The 13,683-nt window shown below is 40.4% G+C and overlaps 2 protein-coding genes across 2 annotated transcripts; both read left to right on the forward strand.

Annotated features, from left to right (window-relative positions):
• The first annotated feature begins 1,793 nt into the window (after window positions 1–1,793).
• Window positions 1,794–2,573, forward strand: LOC122650414 (probable disease resistance protein At1g61310). The gene has a single exon (XM_043843832.1). It carries the CDS (start codon window positions 1,794–1,796, stop codon window positions 2,571–2,573), a length of 780 nt encoding a protein of 259 aa, XP_043699767.1.
• Window positions 2,574–3,046: 473 nt separating this feature from the next.
• Window positions 3,047–4,561, forward strand: LOC122650415 (probable disease resistance protein At4g27220). The gene has a single exon (XM_043843833.1). The coding sequence runs from the start codon at window positions 3,047–3,049 to the stop codon at window positions 4,559–4,561; it is 1,515 nt and encodes a 504-aa protein (XP_043699768.1).
• The last annotated feature ends 9,122 nt before the right edge of the window (window positions 4,562–13,683 follow it).

A 13,683-nucleotide genomic window follows, 5' to 3' on the forward strand; every position in this document is an offset into this window, starting at 1 on the left:
CTTCAATGACTACAGAGGGCTACTTCCTTGGGAAAGAAAGTAAATGAGACTTGGACTAACGTGCAGTGCGGACATGAATAGGAGGTGATAAAAATTCGTGTTCTCCCTGGAGGGAAGCTTCAAGAGTCCATCAGAGATGTACACCTTTTTGTCGTTTTTCCTTTTTTTGATTTTTTGTTATAAATCGTTTTTCATTTGAAAAAGTAGCTTTTTGGGTTTGAATAATTGAAGCTACGGGACCCTAACATGTGATTTGGGACCCTCCGCCATGGGAATTGAAACACTTTATAGTTTTGATTTGAAGCCTTTTTCCAATTAATAAATGAAAGACTTTTGTTTGTTTTGATACCTTTAAGTCTATTGCTCTGTTTTTCGTTCGGTACAAGAGAAACGTCAATGAGCTTAGAAATCAAATGGAAAGACTTCAAAAACTGAGAACAGATGTTGAGCGATCTGTGGATGTTGCTCGAGAAAGTTTTCCTTGAACATAATCGATTAAAACCCTAATCTGCCAATCTAAAGCCTAACCTGCAAATAGAAAGAACATGTTACATTTCAAGAATGAGGATGAAGCTCGGTTGATGATTTGAACAAAAATCACCCACAAGGCCACAATGACTGTGAATGTTGAGTTTCCGTTGGACTAGGAACAGAAATTGGGCCCGTTTGAGTGGTGGATTGGGAACCCTGCTCTTGAAGAGAGCTCTACTGAACAATAGAACAATATTGCCTTCTGATTCGAGATCACAAACCATGCATGTAAGCCTCCGATTAAATCATAATTTTTATCCAAAGAAGAGTTTTGCTGAGAAAAACTTTTTGAGTTTTGGCATTTGGCCACTCCTAGGATTTCTGCTTTCTATAAAAAAGGAGCTCTGCTTCTATAGTTCTATGATCCTCTCCCCCAAACAAAGAAAGGGAAATCATCTCAACTCTTTACATTTATCATAAACTAGTCTGAGTGTATACCAAAAATAACCAAAAAAAAAAAAACTAAAAACTAGTCTGTAAGTTTGTTGGTAGAGAAGGGAGAAGGAAAAGATGAATTATGTGAGCAGAGTATGGGTGGCAGCTACCGTTGCGATGGTTGCATAGCCACACCCATACCCATTCCCCTCAGGGTTTCAAATGGAATGCCGGTGTTAGATGTCTACAGTTTGGCCGGAAAGAGGGTGTATGAGACAACATCTGAATCCGAAATTTGACAAAAGTGTGGGCCAGTTCAATTCCCGTCCAACCAACCCGTCTTTTGTTTCTATTTGTTATCAACGTTGAGTAGATAAGGTAGGAATAAGAGGTAGAGAATTGAGTTTTGTTTCAGAGACTGCTACCATAGTTTTTGAGATCCGTTTGAGGAGAAGAAGTGTTTGCTTTCGTTCGTGTCTGAGTTGGTCGACTGCTATTCCTCTTCTTTGATCATCTTGATTTAAGTATCATTCAGCTTTCTTCTTCTTTTCCCTCCCTTGCTTAGTCTCCTTTGTTTCAGTGGTTTATCCAAAGTCTATTGCTCTGTTTTTCATTTGGCAAGCTTTTCCTAATTAATTAAGCTTTTTCAATTGCCCAAGGAGGTTGCTGTGAGTAGTTTCAGTTTCAGCTTCTGCAGCTTGATTCAGATTCAGATTCAGATTTCAGGCAACTCATTTATCTGATCTGACCTGAATCACTGATCACCACAATGGAAGTTGCCGTCGCATTGGTAGTTGTTGTTGGACCTATTATTGAATTGGTGAAGGCTGTGATGTCTCCATTTTTGTGTCATCTTGGTTATCTTGTTCGGTACAAGAGAAACGTCAATGAGCTTAGAAATCAAATGGATAAACTTGAAAAACTCTCAAGGACGAGGACATGAGATCAAAGAAGTGGTAAGAAGTTGGTTAGATAGAGATGATGCCACACAAAGAGAAGTAAGAAGTTGGTTAGATGGAGTTGATGATGCCGCCACAATACTACTTCAAGAGAACAAGGGATGTTGCTTCCAATGGGACTGTGGCCGTGCTCATTATCGTGTGGGCAAAGAAGCAAAAAGGAAGACCACCGATGTAGTCATTAATCTCCTAAAGGAAGCTGGCCAATTTGATTCTTCTGTGTCAATTCCTCCTCCACCTCCTCCTGGCATAGAATCCATGCCGTCAATGCTTGATTTCCAAGCTTTTGAGCCCATCAAGTTGGCGATGGAGCAAATTATGGAAGCGTTGGAGGACAAGAAGTTCGACTTCGTCAGAATTTATGGGATGGGCGGGGTCGGTAAAACGACCATGATGAATGAATTGGCAAAGAAACTTAAAAACGAAAGGGTCTTTGATCGGATTGTGATGATCACCATATCTCAAAACATTATTTTGAATAAGATTCAAGCTGATATTGCAAAGAACCTGGGGTTCAAATTCGAAGAAGCAAATGAATCGGTAAGGGCAAGACGTTTATTTGCCAGAATTGAGCAAGAGAAACGAATCCTCATAATCTTGGATGATCTATGGGAACCACTGACATTAACCGATATTGGAATTCTCTATGGAGACAGAGTGATCGGCGACATAATTGGCTGCAATGATGGAAGAAGATGCAATAATTGAAGCGTCATTATCACAACAAGATTCTTTGAAGTGTGTGATCAAATGAACACCCAATACAATGTTGAAGTGAAGGTATTAGAGGAAGCAGATGCATGGAAGCTATTTGGAATGAACGTAGGTGGTGATCGAGTGGACTCCTCAGAGCTAAATGAAGTGGCCAGGGAAGTTGTTAAAGAATGTGGGGGGTTTGCCAGTGGCACTTGTTACGGTTGGAAAGGCACTATGAAACAAGGACCGGACCGTATGGGTTGACGCACTTGTCCAACTGAAGAGGTCAATCCCATCGAGAATTCCAGGTATGCAAAAACAAGTATTCTCCTCCATAAAATTGAGTTATGATTATCTTGAAAGCGAGAAAACACGGCGTTGCTTCTTGCTTTGTTGTTTATTTCCGGAAGACTTTATTATTTTTGAGGATGATTTGCTTCCTTATGTGTGGATTGAGGATATATATATTTGATGCAATTGAAAACATGAATGAAGCCAGAAATAGGTTGCATACGGTGCTGGACACACTTAAGCGGTCAAGTTTGTTGTTAAATGTTGACAATCCTACAAGAAATGGGTGTGTTAGAATGCACGATATCGTTCGAGATGTGGCCATTTGGATTGCATCACATGAAGACCAACATGGCTTTGTTGTAAAAGCTGGAAGTGGACTGGAGGAGTGGCCAAATATGGAGAACCTGAGAAATTGCAAGCAACTTTCGCTAATGCAAAATGAAATAAATAAGTTCCCCGAACAGATGGGTTATTGCTCCCAACTTGGGACTATATCATTACGGGATAATCGATCTCTGAGTGAAATCCCTGATGGATGTTTTGAGGGTATGAAATCACTCAAAGTTCTAGATCTCCGAAACACAAATATTGTTTCAATACCATCGTCATTCTCATGGTTAACGGAGCAGCTTCGAGTGTTACATCTAAATGTGGTGGAGTTTTCTTTAGATTTGTCATTGGTTTGGAGTATGAAGAAACTTGAAATACTCGACCTAAGTGGCTCCAACATAAGGATTTTACCACAAGAAATAGGAGGATTGACAAATCTAAAGTCCTTGGATTTGTCAAGAAACTCTTGGTTGATTATTCCCCCAAAAGTCCTGTCCAGGTTATCTCGCTTAGAAGAACTCCATGTATTGGAAAGCTTTGGTGAGTGGGAGGTCGATGAAGGATCAAAAAGAGATGGTAGTAGTAAGGCTTGTTTGTCTAAGGTGGCATCCTTGACTCGTTTGACAAGGGTTGAATTAGTGGTATCAAACATAGAATGCCTCATGAGTTCCAACACCCCCATCTCATTGCAATTGCAATTGGGTGCACAAAACTTGACCCATTTTTGTATTTTGTGCTCATTCAATCCAATGCAGGTGGAATTTGCAAGAAGGGAATATGATATCCCCATTGAAGGTAATTATGAAGCTACGATGTTATTTTTGGAAATAAAAATCCCTAATAAACTTTCCAATTGGGGTAAGGTGTTGTTGGGACGAACAGAGCGTGTAATTCTTTATGACTACCATGGTCCAAAGTCCATTTATTCACAACTTAGTGGACAGGGGAGTGGTCTAAACAACTTGCGATATCTCAGAGTTATATCATGCGAGGATGTGGAGCATATTTTGATTGTTGATCATCATCATCATCATCATCAGGTAGAAGAAGGGGTTGTCCCGGCCCCTATAATCGCATTCAACAGGTTGGAAGTATTATGGTTGGATAACTTACAGAACTTGAGGAAAATCTGTCATGGACCTTTTCAAAAGGGAACCCTGGAGAACCTAAGGATCCTAAGTATTTGGGGTTGTCACAATTTGAAGCACATCTTTCAAATGAGTATGGCTCAGGGTCTCCCACAATTAGAAGAAATTGAAATTGGTTATTGCAATGATATAGAGGAAATATTTATGAAGAATGAAGGCGGAGAAGACAAGGAGGAGAAGGGTAAGGTGGTGGCGGTGGTGGTGCTTCCTCGATTAAGGATTCTTTGATTGTATTCATTATCAAACTTCTCAAGTGTATACCGAGGGGTACTACAATCACTCCATGATTCAATAAAAGTCCCTGTCTTAGAAGAATTGGCCATTTTGGAATGCCCCAATTTGAGAAGGCTCCCTATAAGTCCAAGTCCGGAGAGCACACCAAGACTAAGGTTGATCAGAGTAGAAGAAAGATGGTTCAATCATGAGTTGGAGTGGGACGAACCAAGTGACAAGCTGCACCTTCAACAACGGGTTGAGGTAATATATAAAAATTTAAAAAAAAAATAATTTTAACTCAGCATGTGGCAGTGGCACAACAGAATTCCATTATTTGTTTAATTTTAGAGTCATCCATCCAACAGGTTCAATTGTTGCGATAATAAGGGCCACAGAGCAAGTATGTCGTGTTTCCTCGTTAACATGAAGATTAAGGTGTGTAAGCTTTCACTTTCTCTACCTTCTAATAATGATTTTGCCTTAAATCTCTTTTAAATTAATATTGGTTAACAATATACATATATATATATATTCATCTTTCATGTTGCGCCTCTTTAATTTCTATATATATATATATATATATTCATCTTCCATGTCGCACCTCTTTAATTTCTTGCTATATGTACTTTCTTCATTCATATTGCTTTCTTTCTCTCTCTCTCTCTCTCTCTAAAATCCAAAACTAGATCTCGATTTGTATAAGAAAATAGGGGTTACGGTGGATAATTCTTAAAAGTCACAACTAATGGGATAAACGTAAAGGCCAATCCTTAAAGGTTAATAATTTGGATGAAGCTGGCCCAAAACTCAGGCCGATATAACCATATAATCATGTCCAAGGCTGCTTCAGTCTTTTATTTTCAATTGTTTATTTGTCTTGCTTCATTGTAATGTTAGACTCTTATAGATTTACCACTCATAAGCTTGGCATGACTTTAATTTCATCTTCAATTTATGCCATGAGGCAAGACAATACACTTTCTATTTCACGAAGAGACAATAACGAGGGTTTGCTACCTAATTATGTTTCTTGCTTGGTAGTCTAAGGCTAGGTTCTCTTTTAGCAATTTTTAGACCATTTCTTTCTTTTTTTCTTTTTTTCTTTTTGAAACAAATTTTATACACTTTGTTCTTACGATTCACTACAAAACAGACTACTAGCCTAAGAGTGTTAAACGGTTTGGTTCAGTGTAAGGATTTTTAAGTAAAACCAAAATCGAATCGTTTATTAAACGGTTTCAGTTATTGAAACCAAAACCATTTATTAAATAGTTGCAATTTTTTGGTTTTTAACGATTTTGATTTATCGGCCCTAAATGGTTTTGATCACATTTTAGATACTTGGTCTTAAACGGTTTGCCTGTTTTACACCAAATTTAATGTTTGTTGGATGTACTCAATAAACCATATTGAAAAAAGACATGATTCTAATTCATAGAGAAGTCAAGTTATTCATAGAAACGTTGAATACTATTATACTAATTGTTGCGTCAAGAAATCGTCGAGCGGTCCTGCGAGTGCCGTCACCTGCAAGTGGACCAAAGGGGTCAACAGAGAGAACCGGTGTGGTCCCGGCCTAGGGCTCTCCGATGCCAAAGTTAGATCTCCTGGCGCAAACAGATGAATAGTGATTATTCAGTATGAGATTCGATCCCCTTTATGGGGTTGCGTACCTTGCCTTTTATAGTAGCATATGGCGGTGTATGGCGGTGTGGAGAGTCACAGTTTGATGGCGAGTGTGCCGTTGAGTGGATAGAGGCCCTGGGTAACGGGGCTCTATCCTGATTGGCCATCTCCCTGTGGGAGGGAGTGTCCTGGTGGCATCAGGATCCTTGGTGGATAGATACTTGTGGTGACAGCGTCCTTGGTGCTTGAATCCGTCTGGATGACGTGACCTCTAAGCGGCGGTCTAGAGTCCTGGTAGTGACATGAGTCTTGGCGATACGATCGGGTCATAGATGGGTGGCCCCCACCTCAGGTGCCCACGATGCTGTGCCTGGGTGCAAGCCGCGCCCCTGGGTGTGTAGCCGCGCCTAGGTGAGGCCGCGCCCACGTGGTGGCCGCGCCTGAGTGAGGCCGCGCCTGGGTGAGGCCGCCCTGGAGAGGAGGCCGCGCCTGGGTGAGGCCGCGCCGTGGTGAGGAGGCCGCGCCCTGGTGAGGAGGCGCGCTGGGTGAGGCCGCGGGGTGAGGAGGTCGCGTGGCGTGGCGAGGAGGCCGCGGGGTGAGGAGGCCGCAGAAATAGCAAACTGGTTTTTCCCTAGCACAATGATATCGTGAACATAGACTAAGATAAAAAATAATAGTTTGAGCCTCAAAATGAACAAAAAGTGAGGTGTCCTCATGGGAACTGTTGAAACCAAGTTCACTCAGCTGAGAGCTCAGACGATGAAACCATTTCCTCGGAGCCTGTTTAAGGCCATATAATGCCTTGTGAAGCTTGCAAAGTGAGGTGGGGAACTGTTAACTAATAAAGCCAGGGGGTTGAGACATATGTACTTCCTCATTAAGAACACCATTGTGAAACACACTGTTTACATCAAGCTGTTGGAGGGGCCATCCATGAGTTGCAGCCAAGGACAATACAACCCGAATAGTAGTTGGTTTCTTGGAAAAAGAACTCGGTCGAAACCAACCGAAAGCACCGAGATATCTTGGTTTGGCAAGAAACCGAGACGAGATAGAGTGGGAGTTTAAAAAGTTCAAGATTTTGGTTGGTTTCGACTGGATTCGGTCGAAACTGGTTGAAACCAGTTGAACCAAACCAAATCGGGACTTAAAAATAACAAGTTTCAATCGAAACTTGCCATTTCTCGCAAGTTTCGATCGAAACTTTCCATTTCTCCCAAGTTTCGATCGAAACATAGGAGAACTCGGTGGAAATGGGAGTAGTCATGATACATATGGATATGGGGATGGGTCAGGTGCTGGGTCATCCTTTATCGACAGTATCTTTGGGTATCCCTCCGAGCCATGTGTGTCGGCTCCAACTTCTTGCAGTCATGGTGAGCCCTTCCCTAGGTTGGGATATCTTATACAAGTTGAGGATGGGGCTTATAGATGGGCAGTTATGGACTATCGGAACAATTGGGCCCAAAGCATGTCATGGGATACATATGTGGTACATTCAGAGGAACGACTCCGAATATTCAGTTGTACGCAGTTCGTGGATTGGACCCACTAGGAAACTCAACATGGAATTGAGCGAGTGTTGACTGTTGAGCACCTTAATGTTTTTGGATAACATGTATTATTCAGTGTTATTGTACTTTAACTTTATATGAACTAAGTATCTATAATATCAGATTTAGTGTATCCTTCAGCGTACACTAGTTAACTTGGGTCAATAACAAGAAGTAACATTTTGAGTTTTTTTGTTTTTTTTTGGGATGAAAATAGTTCATGCATTGCGTTTAGAATGTCAAAAATAGGCTGTATACAAAATATCAGACCTAAAAAACCATTTCTAGGCCTCGAAACCACAGCCTCGAGTTGGCTGGGAAAAAGTACCAGGTTTCGACCATATTTCGGTTTCGGGCTGGTCGAAACCCGAGATTTAGAACCTTGGTTGGTTTCACAATCGGACTAAATTTCTGATTGTAGTCAATACCCTCTGTTTGAAGATAGCCCTTTGCTGCTAATTGAGGCTTATAATGAGCAACAATACCATCAGGGTGTCGTTTGATGTGAAATACCCACTTTCAGTCGATCACATTGTATGAGGATTTGGGGGATACAAGAATCCAAGTGCCATTATGTATCAAAGCATTGTACTTATCAAGCATGGCTTGACACCATTGAGGATCTTTGTTGGCCCGAGTAAAGCAAGTAGGTTCAGTAGAGGAGTTAGTGGATGTGGAGGCAAGGAAGACTTGAGGTTTGAGGCTTTTGGTTTTAGACCGAGGAACCATGGGATGGTGGGGTTGGGGGGAGTAGGGGAAGGGGTAGTGTCATGTGGAAGAGAAGATGGTGTGCACGTGGGAGTAGGACAAGATGCTGTTGGGGAGGACAAAGGAGGATTAGGACAGAGAGAGGGGGAGAAAAGTCAGGTGGAAAAGGAGTAAGGAGGGAAGGGAGAAGGAGAGATAACCTGGAGAGGTGGAGACGGAGTGGTGGAATTGGATGGGGAGGGCGACAATGAGGAAATAGTGGCAAATGGAAAGTTAGATTCACCAAACACTACATGACGGGAAATGTAAAGACATCCCGAGGGAATGTGAAGACATTTGTAACCCGTATGAGAGGTATTATACCCAAGGAAAACACAGAGCAAAGTGAAATTATAACTTATGTGAATTGTAGGGACGCAAGTATTGTTAACAAGTACACCCAAAAGTGCAAAGAGAAGAATAATCGGGAGGTCTTTGAAACACGTGTTGCCAAGGGGAGACATTTTTTAAAACAGGGGTAGGCATGTGATTTAAGAGAAAAACAGCAGTTGAGAAGGCATCATCCCAGTATTTAAGTGGCATGGAGACCCTAGCTAAGATTGAGACCGGATTCAACGATATGTCATTTTTTTTCTCGCTCAGCTACACCGTTTTGTTCATGTGTGGGGGACAAGAAACACGATGTAAAATACCATGAGAGGTGAGAAATTGTGATACAGCCCCAGTCAGATTCAATCATTTTTATTTTGCAGTTAAAGAAATTCTCAACATTATTTTTGAATTGCTGAAATATGGAAAAGACATCAGATTTATTTTTCATGGGATAAAACCAAGTGTAACTAATATAGCTCTAGATAGGCAAAGGACCTACTAGAGGCCAGATATCCAGGATCTAATAATAAAGGAACCAAGGGGCTGCTGGTTCTGCAGTTGCAATAGGGCAGAATTGAAGTTTAGGTCAATTTCTAGGGTTATGTGTAGGGTATTGAGGTTGGATCTTATTTAGTAATGATAGGCAGGTCTAGGGGAAGCTAGTGGTATAGGTTTTTGATGATGTTTAAATAAAAAAATAAAATTCAGAAATTTAGGGTTAGGGTTTCGGGTTTTGTGAAAAAGAGAAAGTGATGAGTTTTAGGGTTTATAGTGGAGGGTTTGGTCTAGGGTTTAGGTCGAGTTTCCCAAATAGGGAGAGGGATGTTTGATCCAAATATGGGGGGTTTTTAATGGCTGGTTAGGTCTGGGCAGGTTTTAGGTTGTTTTAGGTTTTAATGGAGGTGAGGGGGATTCTAGGGTTTAATGTAAGGATGGGGCAGGGGTTACTGTCGAGTGTAGGGGAGGGGGTAAGGCTTCTGTGGAGGAAGTTTGGATGAGATTGATGGAGGGAATTGGGCTGGACAGGTTATAGATGAGGCTAGGGTTTAGGAACAAATAACATAAAAGGGGGGCTGTAGGGTAGGCTGTAGAGGATTAGGAGAAGAAGGGAATGACTGAAAATATTAAGTACTCAATGGAATTGCAGATTCTTCAATGGCAGCAGCCGAGAACTTAGAAGTCGTAGGAAATCCACCTACCCTTTCCACCTTGATAGAACCACATGGATGCAAGCTCTCAAGGGGCAGCAGCACAAAGTCTTCTTTCTTTTTTTTTTTTTAATTAATCAACTGTGGGGGAGCCTCCCACGATTTTCTTTTATTTATAACATGGCCATAGGCCAAATCCTAATACAATCTAATTACTTCCCTCACTTAAATCGTGGAGGGATGGGGACCTAATAAAACAACTTAAAAATTTAAAATTAAAAGACCTAATTGTCCCTAACAACTTGAAATAATAGACTTAATAAAAATCACTTAAATTGAACCATGGTTTGAACTGGTTCAAATTAAGTTTACAAATAAGCTGAAAAAAAACTAAGTATGGAAAATACTAAAATGCAAACCTAAACTACGGCTCCCAAACTAATCCCTAATTTCAGGGTTGCTTCTTCTTCTTCTTCTTCCTTCGGGTGTGGGCACTTGGTGCTGCATCAGTAACGAGTGCATGCATCCACAAATTCAACATAATAACGGAATCCATTATGTGAAAGAAGTGGAGAAGGACCCCATACATCCGAGTGCACTAATTGGAGAGGTTAAGAGGAGACAAAGGAAGAAGGAAAAAAGGGCAATTTCTGACTCTTGCGTAGCTGACATGATGAACAAAGTGATGAAGACTTGGAACCTGAGAAAGGAAGACACTGTTGATCGACAACAGAGCAAACAATGCAACTTGATGGGTGACTAATGTAGGACAGGAATGGAGGTTGAAGCAGTCCCAAAACAGGATCTGAAATCAGGGGGGTGATTTAAGTTAATGGAAATAGGGCTGGAATGCTCGAATGGGTTAAGGGGTTGGTCTAGGGTTGGGGTAAGGTGATTGAATGAGATTGAAACAGTAGGGGACTAAAAGGTTAAACAAAATTCAGTAAAACAGCAGGTTTCCTGTTTGCACAAAATAATAACCACAAACGTACGGGTCAATCGTAGCTATGGGTCGAACACGAGGAGATGTACGCCACTCTATTTCACTAACTTTAAAACAATGCAAAGTGAATCAAATTAATTAAAGTACTAAATTAAACTAATGATGATTAAACTAACACGTCCTAACTCACAAGCATCTAACAAAATTATGCATCTAAGGGATTAAATTGGCGTCCTAACACATGAGCATCTAAACTATCAAACTAACGCGAATTGGAAGGAATAAAAATGCAGCCACAAACCACAACCACATAAAAAAAAATAACAGAAGAACAGAGGGAGAATGAGTTCAAGAGTTTAGAGAGTAAAAACCTGGATACTTGAACAAACCTTGCATGGCTTCCTCTTCTAAATCTCCAAGTCTTGTCATCAACTTAGGAACTTAGACTAGAAAGTTTGAAACTAAACTAGAATTATTACAACCATATTGAAGACATAAAATTAAAGCATGAATCAAAAGCATTACAACCATGGAATTGAAAGCATAAAATCAAACTAGAATTTAGAAAGCCAAAAACTAGAAGAAGAGAATAAGAAATTTCACTAATGAATTGAACTAAAAATTACACTAAAAGCTGAATTAAAATTGAACTAGAAACTAACTAAAAACTGAACAAAAAAACCTAACTAGTTAAAACCCAAAGGGCAAGAGGTATTTATAGGGGGAAGAGAGGAGAAGAGAGAAGAGGGAAGAGGTAGGAGAAATATTCCCTAAGATCCTTCCTCCTTTACATTACTTGAATCCCAAGAAAAAAGAAAAAAATAGAAACTAAGAGAGATAAAAATCTAAGCTACATAAACCCTCTATTTCTCAAAAAGTAACTTCCTATTCTATTCTTGTGTTTCCTTTTCTTTGTAGATATCTTCTCCAAGCAATGAGATCAAGGCATCTTTGACTTTTCAACCTTCCAAGGATAAGAGAATATTTTCCAAATTAAATCTATCCATAGTTAAATCCCAAAAGTGCCCTTGGAAAGTTGGAGGAGAGAGAATGATGACTAGGACTCTACTCAAAGAATAAACAAAATACCCATTCTGTCCTTCAAAAAGATGCGGAGCATGGGGTGCTTATATAGGCCTCACTATTGCATTCCTTGTGAAAAATCACCCAACATAGACCCAAATTTCGTCCAATTTGGAATTCGGGAGCCCAAGATATCTCAAGTTGAAGTTGGATTGCTCCAGAGCCTTCCAAATAGAATCTTTTGGCTGACAGAAAGATGACTTCTGATAATTGCGCTAAGGCCCCTGGAATCCGAACTTCCACTTTACTTTATCCTCGGTCAATTATCCATAATTACAAATAAACCCCTATCCACGGAAACGGTCGTAACTTTTTCGTTTCAACTCGGAATCAAGTGCCGTTTGAACTGTTGCGAAGCTGACTCGATGGGCTACGCATCCATACTATTAACACCTCAAAATTATGCTAAGGGGCCCACTGTAATCACGTTCAAATTTGACTGATTGGCGTGATTCTTTCAGTGCTCAATCCAAACTTGATTTTCTCGACTCCTGGGCGCTTCCGGCTACTGCCAAACACCACTAAACAGTTTAAAAATGCTTCCTTAGCATCATTTGCTCCATTTTCACAAGAATTCACCCAAAACCTGAAAAGCACAAGAAAACACCAAAGTAACTCTATCCAATGTGGTAAAATGTATGCTTTATGCCCTAAGATTTCACACATAAATGTGCTCATCAGATTCCCCCACACTTGAACGGTACTTGTCCTCAAGTAAAGCAAAAGAAAAACTAACCTAGAATGCAAAAAATCCTGACTCACTTTTGTAGGAATCACGGTTGCACTTAGCATGTGCAACAAGCCTTTGAACCCCTAGGTTACCCCTAGTGGACGAGTTTTGTCTCGTGGGTGTTTGCAGTGAATGTACACCTAAAATTCAATAAGTAAAAGAATGCTGCAAATTCTAATCATGGCATAAGTAGGATAGTGCACACAATCTCAAAGAAATGCTCAACTAAAGATCAAGGAGCCAAAGATTCCCCCACACTTGAATTTTTTCACCCCACATCAATTCAAGCAATAAGCATGTATCAAGATTAAGGGATCTCCTCATATCTTTTGAACACTACTCATCTTCAGGTAAACCACTCATAGCATCGATGGAACCAAAGACTTAGGCTCTGAGTATTTTTTACCGTACTTTCTTTCTAGGCATTGAGGCAATAGCTTTTCTTTCACAACAGTAAACTCTATTTCTACTCCACTACTGTTCTCTGAATGACATGGTGGAGCATACACCAGATGCCCAAATACTTGGTAGCTTCGCATTTCTACTCCACTACTGTTCACTGAATGACATGGTGGAGCATACACCAGACACCCAAGTACTTGGTAGCTTTGCTTTTTGCATATATCCATGAAGACATTGAGACAGTGATGCAAGAGTTTTTTTGAGTTTCCTTCCAAGGAATTTCGAACAAGTCACCCTGCTTCATGAGGCAACAGTGCCCTGTCTAGTCCCAAGGAATTCCTCTTTCCTTTTTTGTTCCTTGTTTTTTTTCTTTTTCTTTTTTCTTTCTTTCTTTCATTCACTTTCATGCCTTGCCATAAATAAATTGGTCTCAACTACTAGCCAAAAGATCAAAGAGTCCATAAAACACATAGAGGAATCTAGCCATCAAATGAAATAGTACTAATATTTTCTAACTCAATCCTCATCATCGGATACATGCCAATTACCGTCCTTAAAAAGGGATTTCT

The sequence above is a fragment of the Telopea speciosissima genome, chromosome 2 (genome assembly GCF_018873765.1).
Source record: "Telopea speciosissima isolate NSW1024214 ecotype Mountain lineage chromosome 2, Tspe_v1, whole genome shotgun sequence".
In the NCBI taxonomy this organism is placed as follows: Eukaryota; Viridiplantae; Streptophyta; class Magnoliopsida; order Proteales; family Proteaceae; genus Telopea; species Telopea speciosissima.

Bases quoted from the DNA above. Each gene is read 5' to 3' on its own strand.
- LOC122650415 (XM_043843833.1), top strand. From the start codon at position 3,047: ATGAATGAAGCCAGAAATAGGTTGCATACGGTGCTGGACACACTTAAG.
- LOC122650414 (XM_043843832.1), top strand. From the start codon at position 1,794: ATGAGCTTAGAAATCAAATGGATAAACTTGAAAAACTCTCAAGGACGA.